Below are 17,891 nucleotides of genomic sequence, written 5' to 3'. Positions count from 1 at the left end.
GGGGGGGGTTTGAGTTTAGCACATGCCTTTGGCAGCTTGTTAAAGATGTCATCAGACAGGTCTATCTGGAAGGCATATAGTAATGGTCTTGTCAAGGCCGATTTACCAGTGGAAATCGTGTTGGCTGCCAAGCCCTGTCCATGAACGTGAATGAAGAAGGACAGACAAAAGTCTATAAAGATTTCTGTAGGATTTTTAGCCTTGACAAAGGACACCCACTTCTTCCAGTATGACTTGTATTGCCTTCTGGTAGATTTTGTTTTGTATTCCTCTAAGAAGCCCGAGCTTTTCTTCGAGATCCCAAACCTCTTCTTGACAGCTAGGGAGAGAAAATCATGAGATGAAGGTCTCGGGGTTTCCTTGATGAAGCGAAGACAGTAGACTTCTGATCTTCCTGGGAGAAAACTGGGTCCGGCAGGGGAATTAGCTTGGGTTGTAACTCCAGGATTAATGGGAACCAGTTGCTCCGGGGCCACTTGGGTGCCAATAGGGCTGCTGTTCCTTGGAAGGTTCTCAGCTTGGTGAGGACTTTCAGCAGAAGGTTGGGTGGAGGGAACAGGTAAATCTAGGACCATCTGTTCCAATCCAGGGACATGGCGTCCACCACTTCCGCTCGGGGGTCCTCGTAAGGGGCCACGTAATGAGGAAGTTGCTTGTTGACGCTTGCTACGAAGAGGTCGATCTGCAGTTCCGGGACTTGTAGGGAGATGAAGGAGAATGAGTCTGTGTCTAGGGACCATTCTGACTCTATCGGGGTTGTCCTGGATAGAGCATCCACCGTCACGTTGCGGAATCCTTATAGGTGAACTGCCGACAGGTGCCATCTTTTCTTGTCCGCCAAGCAGAAGATGGGTAGCAACACTTGATTGCGTTGGGGCGATCTTGACCCCTGACGGTTGAGACATCTGACTACAACGTCGCTCTCCAGAGTCAGACGGATATGGACTGAGGGACGTGGAGACAGCCTCTTCAGAGTAAGGAGGACCACCATGGCCTCCAAGATGTTGGTGTGAAACGTCTTGAATAGGGGAGACCATGTTCCTTGAACTTGCCGTTGATGGGAGTGAACCCCCCCCCATCCTTCTAGCGATGCATCCATGTGGATAACGACCGAAGGAGGCGGTAGTTGAAGAGGTACTGATCTTTTCAGGTTCTTTGCCTCCGACCATGGCTTTAAGAGGGAACGAAGCTTGGTTGGCAGAGGTCTCTTGAGATCTCTTCGAGCGATGGATGTGTATCTTCTCCAGACTACCGATGCATCCTTTAGCTATGCTCATAGCACTGGGTCTGTCACTGAAGCGAACTGGAGGGAGCCGAGCACCCGTTCTTGTTGTCGTCTTGAAATCCGTTTGGATTTTAGGCGTCTCATGACAGATCCTGCTAATTCCTCCCTTTTCTTCAGAGGGATGGAAAGACGGTGTGACTGAAGGTTCCAATGGATTCCTAGCCATTGGAACTTCTGAGCTGGAGAAAGTCGAGACTTTTTGGTGTTGATCTTGAAACCCAGATGTTCCAAGAATTGGATCACCTTTCTGGAAGCTTGCAAGCATTCTTCTGAGGATGCTGCCCAAACCAACCAATCGTCCAGGTAAGCCATCACCTGGACGCCTTGTAAGCGTAGCTGTTGGACGATCCTTTCTGCGAGCTTCGTGAAGATCCTTGGGGCTATATTGAGTCCGAAGGGCATGACTCTGAAGGCGTACTGCCTTCTTTGAAGCCTGAATCCTAGGTAGGAGGAGGCCTGGCGATTCATTGGAATGTGCCAGTAGGCGTCCGCCAAGTCTATTGAGACTGTGTAAGCCTTTGGAGGCAGTAGGGCTCTTATGTGCTGAAGAGTCAGCATTTTAAATTTGTTGTTCACTATGAACTTGTTGAGAAGGGACAAGTCCAGAATGACTCTGAGTTTGTCGGAGTCCTTCTTGGGAACACAGAATAGTCTTCCTTGGAACCTGGTGGACTTTACCCTCTTGATCACCTTCTTGTTCAAGAGTTCTTGGACATATTATTCCAGGACGGGGGTGGTGTTGGAAGAATTGGTGGAAGGTTGGAGGTGGTGTTACCCAGCTCCACCCAAGTCCGTTCTTGATGATGCTGTGAGACCAAGGATCTAAGGTCCAACGATCCTGGAAGAGGCGGAGTCTTCCTCTCACCGGAAGCATTTCATTGCTTCTGGTTTCCCGAAGGTTTACCACCTCGGCTGCCTGCTCCCCTTCCTCCTCTCCCTCTGGATGGACGTCGAGAGGAGTCTTTGCCAGAGCCTCTACCTTTGGGACGAAAGGAAGTAGACTGTCTTTCATAGGCTGGCGTGAAGACTGGTGACTGAGCCACCACCGGCTGGGGGACCAGCTGAAAGGTCTGTTGGGACTAAGCCACCAACTGGGGAGCGGCGGGTGCCGGAAACTGGCACTTAGCCTGATGCTGCTGGGGTCTGGGCTTGTTGGCCTCCTTCTTAGGTTGGGGGCCCTCATCCTGAGAAGATTTCCTCTTCTTTGACATGCCCCACTTATGGAGAAGGTTCCGGTTCTCAGTGGCGGCTCAGCTCTTTCGCGAGATCGTTAGGGAAGAGATCTTTCCCCCAAATGTTGGAGGAAATCAGTTAACGGGATTCGTGTTTGACGGTGGCATCCGCAAAAACACAAATTCTGTACAGGCTCTCCGGGCCCTGATGAAGCTGTAAAAGTCCTTCGTCAGGGTGGCGAGATGGGTCTTAGCCAAGACCATGTAGAAGCCTGGGGTCCATGTGTTCCCGGCCATCGTCTCCATTTGGACTTGAAGAGAGAGGGAGGCAGCCAGCCACTCTTTCATGTCCAGGTCCCGACGCAGTAGGTATTCAAAGAGCTTGGGGAGGTTTTCGTTGAACTGCTGTCCAGCGATGTCAGCCTCCAACTTTCCTACAGAGAAAGTTAACTGGATGTCTTTCCAGTTCTTGTCGTCGGGAGGAAGGGCGAGGGAGAGGGGCCTACATTCTTCCAGTGTAGGGCAGGGTTTCCCTTCCTCCACCGCCTTCAACACTGCCAACAGGGATTTCTCGGCAAAGGGGAAGACCATGGTGGCAGGAGCAAGACGGGTGTTTCTTGCTTAGGGCCGGCACCTTGGAGTTGGTGTAGCCCTTACTCTTGAGGCAGCCGGCCAGAAGAGATTGAGCCTTTGCATGGTCAAAGACGATGACCTCCCTAGGCTCGGTTTCCTCCTTGGAAACTGGCTCGGACTTGAGATGGATATAACAGTCCGGGTATGCTTCGAAGCTAGGCGAAAACTCCACCTCTTCAAGGGGAATGGCACCTAATTTATCGTTGATGAAGATCCGTCCACTCGTGATCGGCATGTGTTCTGCATGCCTCCAAGGGTTGGTCACTGAGCAAGGGGGTAGATCCTTAACGATGATCTTCCTCGGGGTCTGTTTCAACAGACGAAGGATCTCCCTCTTGAAGTCTTCGTCCCTCTGGCGAAACTTCTCGTCCAGGAGTGCCACTAAGGCTTGGAGGTGATCCTGGGTGTCCACTCTCACAGGTGTAGGAGTGGAAGAAGTAGAGGGGACAGGTTCCGAAATTGCAACGCAAGTAACAGAGGGGAAGCGGGCGCCATCACCCTTGGAGTCAGGAGCCTCCGTTGTACAAGATATTTCATATTTTCACATGGCGACAGGAAAGACTAGTAATTATTAAGAATTTAGTATTTCAATTGCCCTACTCTTGGTACCATCAAACTGTCTTTCCTGCCGTCCAGTCTTTAAAGATGGATAGTTTGCTAACTCCTCCTCCTTCCATATGCTTTACTCGAGCGAAAACGCCGACGAGGAGGCAGGCAGCCCGGCCGTCCGACGGTGTCAGAGACAGAGACACAGAGACCTCACTCACCTGGAAAGGTTTCCACATTTTTGATTTGTCCGACATGCCTTTCTTAGGCTAAAGGCTATTATTGGGATCCCTGGTCTACGTCACCCTCTTGTGAAAATCTGCCAAAATCCATCTGCAACGCCTTTGTGCATGATTCGACAATGGTGAGTACCAAGAATATATAGGGCTTATTTTTAAGGTTATTATTGCGAACTCTCATTGCCTTGTGTTGCCTATTTCAAGTTTTTCCTGTCTGTCATTTTTAACCTTATGAAGATTAGTAATAGATTTTTGTGGTCAATGTTTTATATATCGTATTCTCTTGTCCTTTCAGGTGATTTAGCTCTCGGACTAGTAACTCTAGCTTATTTATAAATTCACGTTCTTAACACTTGGGTAAGAGAATCGTCAAATACATTGTTTCGAATGGTTATATTTATGACGAATTGTCTCCCATATTACGACCGAGCAAATTTATATTAGGTTTACCGTTCATTTCAGGATGGTGTTCGGTTTCGATGTATCGGCCCTTTTATTTCCTTCCTGATACTAATGTAAACCTCAGTTGCTCAATTGTAAGGTAATTTTAAGTGGGTTATTATTCCGATGGGTATATTCTTCTATATAAATGACCATGACTTTTAGATGCTAATCTTCTTGAATATTTCTTTACAGACAGCGAGCGAAGCAGAACGAAGGAAACGCCCTACGATTTACGTGAATTGCCTTGTTCTCCAATCAACTGTTTGTAACTCCGTTACTACGTTATTTTAAAGGCTTATTTATGTAATAAATATCATATTTAATTACATTTTTCCTTCCAACCTTTATTACAAACCACAGATTTTTATGGTGTTCTGCTTATGGCGCCCAACGTGGGGCCACACAATGAAAGGTGCTTAATGATGGTGCAGATGATCCAGTAGAGAATTGACCACGACCGGGGCTCCCAGTAGTCTCATATTTCTATTTGCAGGACTTTGACATTTTCCTTTCCAGGATATTAACATTTCATTTAAATAAATATATTTTTCCTTTTCAGAAAGTTAACATTTTATTATTTTGCATTTGTTATACGTTTGTTATAATGGCTAACTTACAGGTACTGATTGGACAACGAAAAGTCATTCGGAGAAAAGTCACCGAACAATTCAATAGGTCTGACACCTATTCTGCCCTTACACAAGAAGAAAAGTTAGCTATTAAAGGTCTTCTTGTTAATTATAGAAACAAGCTGTCAGAGCTAGATGATCATATCCTCTTGAAGAAATTTCCTGACGTATCTGATGAAGCAGAGTTAGAGCCAGAATTAACAAGTTGCCAGGATTATTTAGATAAAATTGAGTATTGTTTACCATTACTTGAGATTTCCAGGGGTAATAATGGTTCTAATATTCCCGACGTGGCCCGCAGTTTACTGAAACAGCCAACAGCTCCTCTTCCTAAGTTTACAAGTAAAGAGGGAGAAGATTTATTGAAATTTATAGCAGAGTTTGAGGCTACAACTAATGTATTTCAGTATCCTGATAGAGATTTACTTTTATTGCTGAAGCAACAGATAGACGGTCGAGCAAAGACTTTATTATGTTCTCTGGAAGCTGACAAACAGCGTTATGTAGATGCCAAAGAATTATTGATTTCCGCCTTTGCTTCTAAGGAGGTTTGTAAAAACAATGCAATTAGGAAAATTACGGAGTTAAGTCTAAGAGAGGGTGATGACCCCTTCACATTTATTTCCATCCTCCGATCAGTATGTGAAGCAGTCAAGACTTTTAACATTGGAGCGGATGAATTTGTCAGATATTTTGCTTGGCACGGCTTAAATGGTCGCTTTCAGCGTCATTTTATTAATATTACAGGAAAAACTCATCCTTCCTTAAATGACATTATTTCACATTTCTTTGCAGCTTGCGAAAGGTACGAAAGTGACGGGAAAGGTGTTGAAAGCTTGAAATGTAAAGCTTCACGTGTCAAAACATTAACACTCCCTCTTCCTAAAGAGAGTACTACCAGCATGGCTGCGGAAGCAGTAGCATATGATAAAGACAGGTCTTCGCCTCAGTGTTCCTTGTGTTCTGCAGTTGGAAATACTGATAAATTTCACTTTATCCATAAGTGCCCTAATTTTCTTTCTCCTACAGATAAAGTGCATATTTTAAAATCTAGAAATGGATGTGTAAAATGCGGCCAGTTTAATCATGTTTCCGGTAAGTGTCGTTTTAAATTCAAAAGACGCTGTTCAAATTGTAACAGCTGGCATATGACTTACCTATGTGATAGGAGTCAGTCACCAGACAGAGACTCTAACAATATTAATAACTGCAAATCCAAGGTGGAAACTTCTCCTCAAATAAGCAGCGGTGTTGCCGTACTTCCTACTTGTCAAGGTGATTCCATTTTACCCACCTTTTCATTTAAAGTTGGGGGAACTGTTTACAGAGGACTGAAGGACAGTGGTTCGCAGAGCACGTTTGTCACTAAGAAATTGGCGGAGGAGAATAATCTTAAAATCATTAACTCAAAGGTAAAGCTAACAGTTAATGGGTTTAATGGTAACAAGGAGTATTTTACTGAAATTGTTGAAGTTCCTGTTACGATCGGAGATAAATCCTTTATAATTTATTGCTTGGTTGTACCAAACATTAATGTAGCATTGAAATTACCTCTGCTTGGTAGATTAGTTGATAAATTTCAGGCACAAGGTGTTAAATTAGCTGATCAATTCCTTAATAAATTTTCTCATGAAATTGATAATGTTCAGCTCATTTTAGGTACAGACTTCGCTTATTGTATTGCAGGTACAGATACAGTTTTTGGAGGAATAAATTCATCGATGTATACAGAGTGTCATGCAGGTATTTTGCTGTCTGGTAGCATTGATTTAATGATTAAGAATATTGATAATTTAGCTGATACGAGAGTGCAAACCTCGGCTGTTAGTAACCCATTTGAGTGTAGTTCTGCTATTCATATCCAGAGTAGTTCCTTTCTGCTGAACTCTAAAGTTGATATTTTTGCCGATGATGACATTAATACTAACTTTGAGGTAAACTGTTCATTTTCTGTAATAAATGAAAGAGGCATGCTTATGGAGAAACCACTGCAACAGGCCACTGATCAACTTCTAGAGTCTGAATGTAATTATTATTTAAATTACGATCAGAATTTCTACAATGATGAAAGTATTGAACTTAACAACCAGTTGCAAACTTCTTGCTTTTTTTCAGGACCACATTTAAGTATAAATGAAGTTCCAGAATTGTCAAGTACTAGACCAGCATTTGAGATGCCCACTGAGGTTCAAGCAACTCCTTCCACAGCTCGGGTTATTGAAGTTGCTAACAATCTTATTGATATTAATAATTATTCCAATTTCAGGAAACTTGTATTGATTTTTCGCTATATTTTCTTAGTGGTGCACAAGTGGAAGCTGAAAGCGAAAATTGCTTGCTCACCAGTCGCTAATTACTTTGCCCAGGCTATAAATTACTTGTTAAACAATGAACAAAGAAAGCATTATCCTGAGGTATATTCTTACCTACAGCATGGTCTTAATTCCAGAAAAGACATTCCTCCTATTATAACGCAACTTAATGTATTTTTAGATTCACAGGGTCTTCTGAGAGTTAAGAGTAAATTCAAAAAATGGAATTATGGCTTAAGTGGAAATTACCCTTTATTATTGCACCCAGACAGTCATTTGACCAAACTAATTATTTGGGATGCACACCTCAAATTATTACATTCAGGATGTTATTTTGTATTAACAGAGCTCAGAAAGCATTATTACATCCCTAAACATTTCTCAGTTGTGAAAAAGGCTCTTAAACAGTGTGTTCATTGTCGTAGGTTTAATAATCGTTATATAAGGTTAAATCAGAACTTTTACAGAGACTTCAGAGCAGATCCTCCTACGGTTCCTTTTTCTAACATATTTATGGATTATCTAGGACCCTTCAATACGAAGGATGGAAAAGAGACCCGTAAGGTTTGGTTACTATGTATCACCTGTACTTGGTCTAGGGCAGTTAACCTCAAAATTTGCAGGAGTTTGAATGTTGCAGAATTTTTAAGAGCATTTCAGCTACACTGCTTTGAGTACGGGATTCCTCAACTTTGTATTAGTGATCTTGGGACTCAGTTGGTGGCAGGAGGTAATACCATAACTTCCTTCATTAGTGACCCTCAGACGCAATTATATTTTGAGGAAAATAATGTAAAACCCCTCTCCTTTCAGCAATATTTCAAAGGCTGCAGTGAATTGGGATCATTAGTAGAAGTCTGTGTAAAAATGGTCAAAAGATTAATGTTTGGAGCAATTAAGAATTTTATATTGACGTATGTAGACTTTGAATTTCTTGTCTGTAATATTGTGCATCTCATTAATCGACGACCTATAGCCTTCAAAGAAGCTGTTCGTGCTGAGACTGACAATGTGCCCGAACCAATAACGCCGGAACAGCTCGTGCGAGGCTATGAATTGACTTCTCTAAACCTTATCCCTAATCTTCAACCTCTTTCAGTTGAAGATCCAGAATTTGACCCTGATAATAAAGCTATTTCTCAGAATTACTTAAAGTTGTGTAAAATTAGGCAGACTTTAATAGAGACCTATCATAATGAATTTCTAGGTACTCTGATTCAGCAAGCAGTTGATAGGAAGGGGCGGTATCGTCCCGTTACTCATAAATTACTAAATGTTGGCGATGTTGTATTAATTAAGGAGGAACATACCAAAAGGAATAATTATCCTTTAGGCATAATTCTAGAAGTTTTTAAGAATGATTTGGGTGAAGTTCCCCATGCTGTTATTAAGAAGGGAAAAACAGGCCAGACATCAAGGTTGCATGTAAATAATATTATTCCAATACTAGAAAACACAGGAAGTACCAATTCAGCTACTCCTGATGTTAGTAATTCTGTTACTTCGTCCTTAAGGCCCAAAAGAAAGGCTGCTATATTAAGCCAAGAAAGGACAAGACAGATGCTTTAATCATTATTCAGTGTTTGTATTTTTTTGTATTTAATTTAATTATTTTTACATTTCTTAAATGTATTTTTGCTTACAATTGTCCTGCTATATATGTTTCAGGATGGAATTTTTTCATTTCTGAAAAAATCCCATCTTCGCCCCTGGACTGTACAAGATATTTCATATTTTCACATGGCGACAGGAAAGACTAGTAATTATTAAGAATTTAGTATTTCAATTGCCCTACTCTTGGTACCATCAAACTGTCTTTCCTGTCGTCCAGTCTTTAAAGATGGATAGTTTGCTAACTCCTCCTCCTTCCATATGCTTTACTCGAGCGAAAACGCCGACGAGGAGGCAGGCAGCCCGGCCGTCCGACGGTGTCAGAGACAGAGACACAGAGACCTCACTCACCTGGAAAGGTTTCCACATTTTTTATTTGTCCGACATGCCTTTCTTAGGCTAAAGGCTATTATTGGGATCCCTGGTCTACGTCACCCTCTTGTGAAAATCTGCCAAAATCCATCTGCAACGCCTTTGTGCATGGTTCGACAATGGTGAGTACCAAGAATATATAGGGCTTATTTTTAAGGTTATTATTGCGAACTCTCATTGCCTTGTGTTGCCTATTTCAAGTTTTTCCTGTCTGTCATTTTTAACCTTATGAAGATTAGTAATAGATTTTTGTGGTCAATGTTTTATATATCGTATTCTCTTGTCCTTTCAGGTGATTTAGCTCTCGGACTAGTAACTCTAGCTTATTTATAAATTCACGTTCTTAACACTTGGGTAAGAGAATCGTCAAATACATTGTTTCGAATGGTTATATTTATGACGAATTGTCTCCCATATTACGACCGAGCAAATTTATATTAGGTTTACCGTTCATTTCAGGATGGTGTTCGGTTTCGATGTATCGGCCCTTTTATTTCCTTCCTGATACTAATGTAAACCTCAGTTGCTCAATTGTAAGGTAATTTTAAGTGGGTTATTATTCCGATGGGTATATTCTTCTATATAAATGACCATGACTTTTAGATGCTAATCTTCTTGAATATTTCTTTACAGACAGCGAGCGAAGCAGAACGAAGGAAACGCCCTACGATTTACGTGAATTGCCTTGTTCTCCAATCAACTGTTTGTAACTCCGTTACTACGTTATTTTAAAGGCTTATTTATGTAATAAATATCATATTTAATTACATTTTTCCTTCCAACCTTTATTACAAACCACAGATTTTTATGGTGTTCTGCTTATCCGTATGCTCCTCCTCTTCTCGACCCTCGGCCATCAGGGTCCTTTTGGTGGTGTCCGACACTTCCGACATTCGTTCCACCTCATCATGATGGAAGTCTTGGAGTGCGTCCGATACGTCAGGTTCGACCGTCAGCTGGACGCAGGGGATCTCTGGTTTAGGGATGATGGCATCCGCAGATGCCTTAGGAAAGAGCAGAGCTCTCATCCTCTCGCTAGGGAGATAGGGCCCCGTGGCGTTTTTCTGGAAACCACGCACCCATTTGCGTAGTTTCTCTCGAGCGATGTCCCTGGCCTCCGCAGATGGGGGGTCCTCGAACGCCTCATGGAGTAGGTCTTTGCAGACAGTGCAGACCTGCAGGTCCCAATACCGGAGAATCCCTAGGGTAACGGAACAGCTGGCGTGGGTTCGACACGCCAAGTGTCCATAGAAGTCCGGGTGCCGAACACTGCAGAAGGCGCTCTCACACTGGATGTACTCCTCCTGTAAAGAAGAATGGGGTACATGAGTCTACAGAAGTCTATATCATTGACTTAGAGTAATCTTAGATTAGTCTTAAAGTAATTTTACTTTCAATATAAGATTCCTTTCCAAGTGTAAGCTCAGGATAGGTAAGCTGGAAATGAAGCAGAAAAGACACATACTTGTGCATCCCGCCCAGCCAATTGCTGTGACCCCATACCATAACTAATTCTAGGGGCTCCTTCAGGGTGCCCTAAGAGGGGGAAGGGATATCCACACTGGATAAAGCATGGCTTAGACTTCCTCCAAGGTATTAGTATTGGTGAGAGGGAGAGCTGAGTTCATTCAGCATAGAGAGAAAGGGGGAGAAATGATTCTCCCCGATTCAGGTAGGTCCCGGCAAGGGACTGTGCATGGATCCACAGAGTATGCTAGAAGAATTTACTGCACAACTATACACCATAGTTTTCTGACTAGGGTATGTACTATACCCTAGAAGTACTGGCTATCGTATATAGCTATACAATAGGCACTGCTGGCGCAGGGCTGGCAGGGTAAAGGTGACAGTCCACTGAAGTAGAAAAATTAGGTGGCTCCGGCAGCATGACGGAAAATCTCCATCGAGGGGGGAACCCCTCCCAGCCATCAGTCTATGTGGCAGAGAGAGGACAAACCTCAAAATGATGGCAGGTCGCCAGCACGTCGGCGGGCCCCGGCAGTCGGCAAGAAACCGGCATAGGTATTCCAACACTGACGTCAATCAACGAGACAGAGAGGATACCGGACTAAGCTGATGGCTGTTGCCGGCAGGGTAGTGTGGCAGGGGACCAGTACTGATAAGATAGAGAGAAAGAATAGAAGAAGGACGGAAGGGCGGTAGATCACTACCCAAACCTCGTCTTCTTCCGGAAGGAGTGTTCAAATGAAAGGGAGAGGATGGCAACCTTTCATCCAGCCGCAACAGAGCCGGCAGTCGGCTAGAGTTGCGGGTGGCGGCCCAAGGGAGGACCGAAGAGCACTTTAAGATAGTGAGGTCTTCCACCGGCAGAACGATCTGCCATATGCTACCCCATAGTTCAACTATATGCGGGGAGCCTAGCAGTTCGGACTAACAAACGAAAGGACCGGGCCAATCCCACAACTCACCGGCACACGGTCGAGTTGTAGGACGGTGCACAGAGGTGTGATGGCTAGGCCATCACTAAAGGCCAGAGGGGGGAGTGGCGAGGGTCCTGAGGGGGAGTGTAGGGGAAGGCGTGAGCCCTCACCAACACCTCAGGGGGGGGGTTTTTCCTGTTTCCGTACCAGCACTGTCCCAGGTGTAGGAAGAATTCGTTCTCCAGCCTAGGGTAGGTTAGTACAATGAAGGCACAGCACTAATGTACCGTCCTTAACTACAAAGAAACAGAATCCCATGGCCTGCCCAACCTAGGCCATGGGAACAAGTCCCCAGACCAGGGAAGGCAGGTGTAGGACAAATTGCTAGGCCACAGGGAGGAAGGGTCGTAACCCTACCAGGTGTGGACTAGGGGGAAGGGCAGAGCCCTCCCGCCTTTGCCAGCCAGCAGAGACCAAAAGGAGAGTTCATTCACCTAATGGGGTAGCTGGAGGGCAAACAACTGGTACTCTGAGGTTCTGTCCCAAACTCAAAGCTCATGTACTATGGCTATGAGTGGGGAAAGAAAATCCTAGCCTAACCTCACTTGAATACGAGTCAAGGTAAGGAGGGCTAGGATGTAGAATAGGCTACCTCAGAGGAAGGAGATTACCTTGGATAAGGTAACTGGGGAGGTAAGAAAGTATACAAGAGCCCTAACGTCAGGTTAGGGGCAAGGGAGTCGACTACCTAGATCAATGAAACCCCTTATATACTTCCTAGAAGGAGAAAAACGTGCAATCACTGAATCTTATATGCATAAATGCCTAACATCTTCATTTCGTAAATTAACAATAGGAACACTTACTATATCATGCATGAAAGTAAACAAAAATGCCTAGGCTATCAATCTAGCATATGAATTCAGCTACCTACACTCGCCGAAATTAAATACTGTCAGCATAATATAACAAATTTGTAGATAATTTGTATTTTTCCTAACTATACAAACCTTAGCTATTTACATGGGGTAATTACTTCGGCGTAGCTGAATGACGAGCCATTAGAATTTTAACGAGGGTTTACTACCCCACCGCTAGTTAGCGGGGGATAGGGAGGGGTAGCTTGCTCCCCCCCCTCACACACACCGGTGAGTGCTTCACTTTGCTTAGAGGTAGGACTTATCCCGGGGGACAGGGCTGGCGGGCAAATATGTGTAAATAGCTAAGGTTTGTATAGTTAGGACAAATACAAATTATCTACGAATTTGTCATTTGTTCCGTAACTGTAATACAAACCACGCTATTTACATAGGGTGACTCAACCCTTAGGAAGAGAGGTAAGTCCCTGCCATACTGGCTTTGGCTTGCCCGGGGATTCCATGTTCGAGAGTGTAAGTACTCAAGAAATAAGGAGTCCCAGCTCCTCGCTAGCATGCTGTGAAACTGCTGTGGCCTACATAAGCTGTGTGTGAAGGTGAGGAAGTGACTCGTCCAAGGTAGTTGACCTGGAATTCTTCAGATGGAAATCTAGGCTAGGACTACAATACCACCTCGTCAGGGTATGGGGACATGACAGTATTACACTTAATACTAGGAACACAAGGGAGCATGGTTTACCTGCAGTGGTTCGAGGTCAGCTGTGCAGAGAACCCAGGATGCTGCTTTCTCCAAGGGAGAAGAGGATGAAGAAAAGAATAAGGGCCAGACAGATCTTTTCATTCACGCAGACTAAAACCGGGTAACAATACTCTCAACCTTTTGCTCCTTGTCCATTAAGGAGCCTGAGGTTAGACCAGCTGTTGTGCAGCCACCACAGGGCCGATACAGAACGTATCGAGCCTCCTGTGTGTCATGTCTTGCAGGTAGTGGGCCGTGAAGGTGGTCTGACGCTTCCACACCCCAGCTTGCAGGACCTGCGTCACTGAATAATTTTTCTTGAAGGCCAGGGACGTAGCTATGCCCCTGATATCATGCGCTCTAGGGCGACGTAACGGAGAAGGGTCAGGATTTAAGGCCAGATGTATTACCTTGCGAATCCAGGCCGAGATAGTATTCCTGGTGACCATCCTCTTCGTTTTCCCAGTGCTCACGAACAAGGCTTGCACCTGGGGACGAACTGCAGCTGTTCTTTTAAGATACAACCTCAGACTCCTCACTGGACACAGTAGGAGATGGTCTGGGTCATCTGTTACAGAACGAAGACTCGAAACCTGGAAAGAGTCGAATCTAGGGTCCGGCACTCCCGGATTCTGAGTCTTGGCAACAAACTTAGGGACGAATCTGAACGTTACCTCCCCCCATCCCCTTGAATGGGCGATGTCGTACGAGAGACCATGCAGTTCACTGACTCGCTTGGCCGAGGCCAATGCTAGCACAAAAACCATCTTCCAGCTAAGGTGGCGATCTGAAGCCTGACGTAATGGTTTGTAGGGAGGTCTCTTCAGAGACCTGAGAACTCGAACCACGTTCCATGGAGGAGGTCTCACTTCCGACTGAGGGCAGGTAAGTTCATAACTTCGTATGAGAAGGGAAAGTTCCAGCGAGGAATAAATGTCCATTCCTATAAGCCTGAAGGCAAGAATTAAGGCTGAGCGATAGCCTTTCACTGCCGAGGTTGAAAGGCGCATTTCCTCCCGCAAATACACGAGGAACTCCCCTATTGCTGGAATAGTGGCATCGAGTGGAGAGATACCCCTTCCACGACACCAACCACAGAAGACTCGCCACTTCGCCTGGTAGACCCCTGCGGATGACTTGCGCAGGTGACCAGACATCCTGTTCGCAACTTGATGCAAAAATCCTCTCTCAGTGAGGAAATGCTGGATAGTCTCCAGGCGTGAAGTCGAAGCGAAGCTACGGCTTTGTGGAAGATGTTGGAGTGTGGTTGTTTGAGTAGCTCGTGACGTGGAGGGAGTTCTCTCGGAACCTCCGTGAGGAGTTGCAGAAGGTCCGGGAACCATTCTGCGTGATGCCATAGCGGAGCTATCAGGGTAATTGATAGATTGACCGATATTCTGGTCTTGTTGAGCACCCTCCTCATCAGACAGAACGGAGGAAAGGCGTACAAATCGATGTTGTCCCACCGTTGTTGGAAGGCATCCTGCCAGAGAGCCTTGGGGTCCGGGACTGGGGAGCAGTACAGCGGGATCTTGAAGTTCAGCGCTGTAGCAAACAGATCCACCGCCAGGGAACCCCACAAAGTCAGGACTTTGTTGGCTACTTGAGGATCCAAAGACCACTCGGTACTCACTATCTGCGTCGCTCTGCTCAGACTGTCGGCGAGCACATTCCTTTTGCCTGGAATGAAGCGAGCCGCTAGTGGGATCGAGTGGACTTCGGACCATCTCAGAATCTCTACTGCAAGATGGGATAGCTGTTCTGAAAAGGTACCTCCCTGCTTGTTGATATAAGCCACCACCGTGGTGTTGTCGCTCATCACCACCACAGAGTGGCCCGCCAGGACTTGGTGGAGCTTCTGAAGTGCCAGGAACACGGCCTTCATTTCTAGCAGGTTTATGTGAAGGTACTTTTTGGATTCTGACCATAGGTCTGAGGTCCTGTGGTTCAGAACGTGGGGCCCCCCACCCTTTTTTTGATGCGTCCGAGAACAACATCAAATCCGGGGGAAGGACGAGAAGATCCACTCCCTTTCGTAGGTTCTCGTCTGCCACCCACCACTGGAGGTCTGTCAGTTCCGCAGGACCCACAGGGACCAAAGTGTCCGGGGAATCGTGTCCTTGATTCCACTGGGACTTAAGTCGCCACTGGAGATATCTCATTCTGAGGCGACCGTTGGGAACGAGACGGGCCAGGGAGGAGAGGTGGCCGAGGAGACGCAACCGCGTTTGGGATGGGAGTTCTTCTCGATTGAGGAAAGGCCTCGCGACCTTCCTCAGCCTAGCTATCCTGTCGTCTGATGGGAAGGCTTTGTGGAGATTGGTGTCTATGACCATGCCTAGGTATACCAGTTCCTGAGAGGGCTGCAGAGAGGACTTCTCGAGATTTACCATGATCCCTAGATCCTGGCAAAGTTCGAAGAGCTTGTCTCGGTGGCGAAGAAGGGTTGCCTCCGAGTCCGCTAGGATCAGCCAGTCGTCCAGATAACGAAGGAGACGGATGCCGATCCTGTGAGCCCACGATGATATTAGGGTGAACACTCTGGTGAACACCTGAGAGGCTGTGGAGAGACCAAAACACAGCACCATGAACTGGTAGATCTTGTCGTCTAGGCAAAATCTTAAGTACTTCCTTGAAGACAGATGGACTGGGATCTGGAAGTATGCGTCCTTCAGGTCCAGTGTACACATGAAGACTTGTGGTCTCACTGCAAGCCTGACCGTGTCTGCCGTCTCCATACTGAACGGAGTCTGTTTGACAAACCCGTTCAGGGTTGAGAGGTCGATGACTGGTCTCCAGCCTCCAGACGCCTTCTTTACAAGAAAGAGTCGACTGTAGAAGTCTGGGGACCCATCCACTACCTCTTGGAGAGCGTCCTTCTTTAACATGGTCTGGACTTCTGCCCAAAGGGCTTACCCTCTTGCCGATCCCATGGCAAGAGAGCTCAACGACACTGGATTCGCTGTCAGGGAAGGTAGAGAAGCTGTGAACGGGACGCGATAACCCTGACCGATTACGGAAATCGTCCAGGTATCTGCCCCGAGTTGCTGCCACCTTGCCGCGCAACGTTGAAGGCATCCCCCCACTGGTGGACATGCAGGGAGACTGCCAACCCTAGCGTCTACGGCCTCGGCCGTTTCCTCTAGGGTTCTTGCCTCCCCTGGAGGACTTCTTGCTCCTTCTGCTCTTGGCAGGAAAGGGCTTAGACACCTTCGGCTATGCTGCTGTCTTCTTCTTTGTGTCCTTAGCCAGACGGGGCTGTTGGGCTGCTGGAGGTTTGTAGGGCCTCAATGTCAGGACCCTATGGAAGAGGGAATCCTGGTTGGACTTCCTCCCCCTCTCAGCGGTTAGCTCCACGTCCTTAGGCTCAAACAAACTCTTACTGAGCACGGAAGAGTGTCTGAGCCTGCTAACATCTGAACTGGGGTCCTTCTAGTGGAATCTCTCAGATACTGCATCCCGTCGTTTGAGAATCATATTGGCCCACAAGCTCGAGACTTGGTGGGCAAGAAACTCGATGGTCCGCGTGCCTGAGAGCAAGAATGTCTCCAGTGCCTTCCTGGTGCTTTCTTTGGACAGGTCCTCAAACCGCACCAGGATGCCCAGAGACCCCAGCCAGATGTCAAGCCACGAAGTTGCCTGCATAGCACACTTTGCCACCTTCTCCTGGCTTAGGATCTCAGTAGCTGAATAGGACACGTGCCAGTTGGAGAGTCTCTCTAGAGGGACTCCCCCGGTGAGTTCTTCCACGGAGTGGTGAATTGGAAGACCCAAACAAGACTCCTCAAGGATCTCAAAGTACCTCCTCTGATGGACTCGAGGAGGAGGGAGGAGCTTGTTACCGGCGCTGGATCTACTGGAGGAGGCAAGCTCAGAGAGCTGGACCTCGACCTTGTCCCTGGCACTCTTCATCTCCTGAGACCAGGGCAAAGCTGCACTGGCCCTAGAGGGTTTCTGGGTGCCGTAGACACGGTCCAAGACAGTGTCCTTACCTCACGAGGAGGAATCTCTGGGTCTGGAATCCCGTTGAGGTTCCTCATGAGGGTCAGGACTTGCCAGAACGTGTGTTCTGACACTTGGTGCTCTACTCCTGAAGGACTGGCAGCAAAGTCTCCTGTCCCCAGTGGCTCTTCCTGGGGAGACACGTGGACATCCTCAGAAGGTCTAGCTGGCTCCTGTCTGATCCTTGCCGACGACTTGGGAATCGTCTTAGAGTCCTTTGGTTCCCTCCAGGGAGGGATACAGGACTCAAGTGGGTGCAGGCTCTTATCCACCCCTGAACGAGAAGACTTATCAGGGAGAGGAGGAGTTTCCCCCATTGGTGCGATGGGGGAACGGTCCGGCTCGTCCGACTCTCCTGAGGATGGGTAATCCTCATCCGCAGGGGAGGGAGAGAAAGTCGGGGGGGGGGGGGGGGTGAAGGAGCCTTGCGCAAGGATCTGCGAGGAGACAGGATAGCCCTCGGAGGTGTCTCCACGGAGGGGACTCCTCTCTTCCTCTTCAGGGGGAGGAAGCCGCCACTGATTTGTGACCCACGTCAGAGAGGACGGGCTTCATAGCCTGCACAAGAGCTCTGACTAGGGTCCCGAACCAGGGCTGCTGGCTGACAGTCGTGCTGTCAGACACTCCCTCTGAAGGGAAGGGGATCGT

The 17,891-nt window shown here is 46.6% G+C and overlaps 2 protein-coding genes across 4 annotated transcripts in view; one reads left to right on the top strand and one right to left on the bottom strand.

The window, feature by feature from the left end:
• Positions 1-17,891, bottom strand: part of LOC137616387 (lachesin-like) — an 855,479-nt gene that overhangs the window by 802,243 nt on the left and 35,345 nt on the right. The window lies entirely within an intron of this gene.
• On the top strand, positions 3,698-9,350 carry LOC137616386 (uncharacterized). Of its 2 annotated transcripts, XM_068346086.1 has the most exons (3): positions 3,698-4,232; positions 4,338-4,416; positions 4,512-9,350. In XM_068346086.1, exon 3 carries the CDS (start codon positions 4,924-4,926, stop codon positions 8,827-8,829), a length of 3,906 nt encoding a protein of 1,301 aa, XP_068202187.1. In that variant the 5' UTR covers positions 3,698-4,232; positions 4,338-4,416; positions 4,512-4,923; the 3' UTR covers positions 8,830-9,350. The 2 variants fall into 2 exon arrangements, with proteins under 2 accessions (XP_068202187.1, XP_068202186.1); XM_068346085.1 differs by having other exon boundaries at positions 4,338-9,350.

Source organism: Palaemon carinicauda, chromosome 22 (genome assembly GCF_036898095.1).
Source record: "Palaemon carinicauda isolate YSFRI2023 chromosome 22, ASM3689809v2, whole genome shotgun sequence".
NCBI lineage: Eukaryota > Metazoa > Arthropoda > Malacostraca > Decapoda > Palaemonidae > Palaemon > Palaemon carinicauda.
The sequence above is the reverse complement of the archived record's forward strand: the minus strand, read 5'-3'. Positions and strand labels throughout refer to the sequence as shown.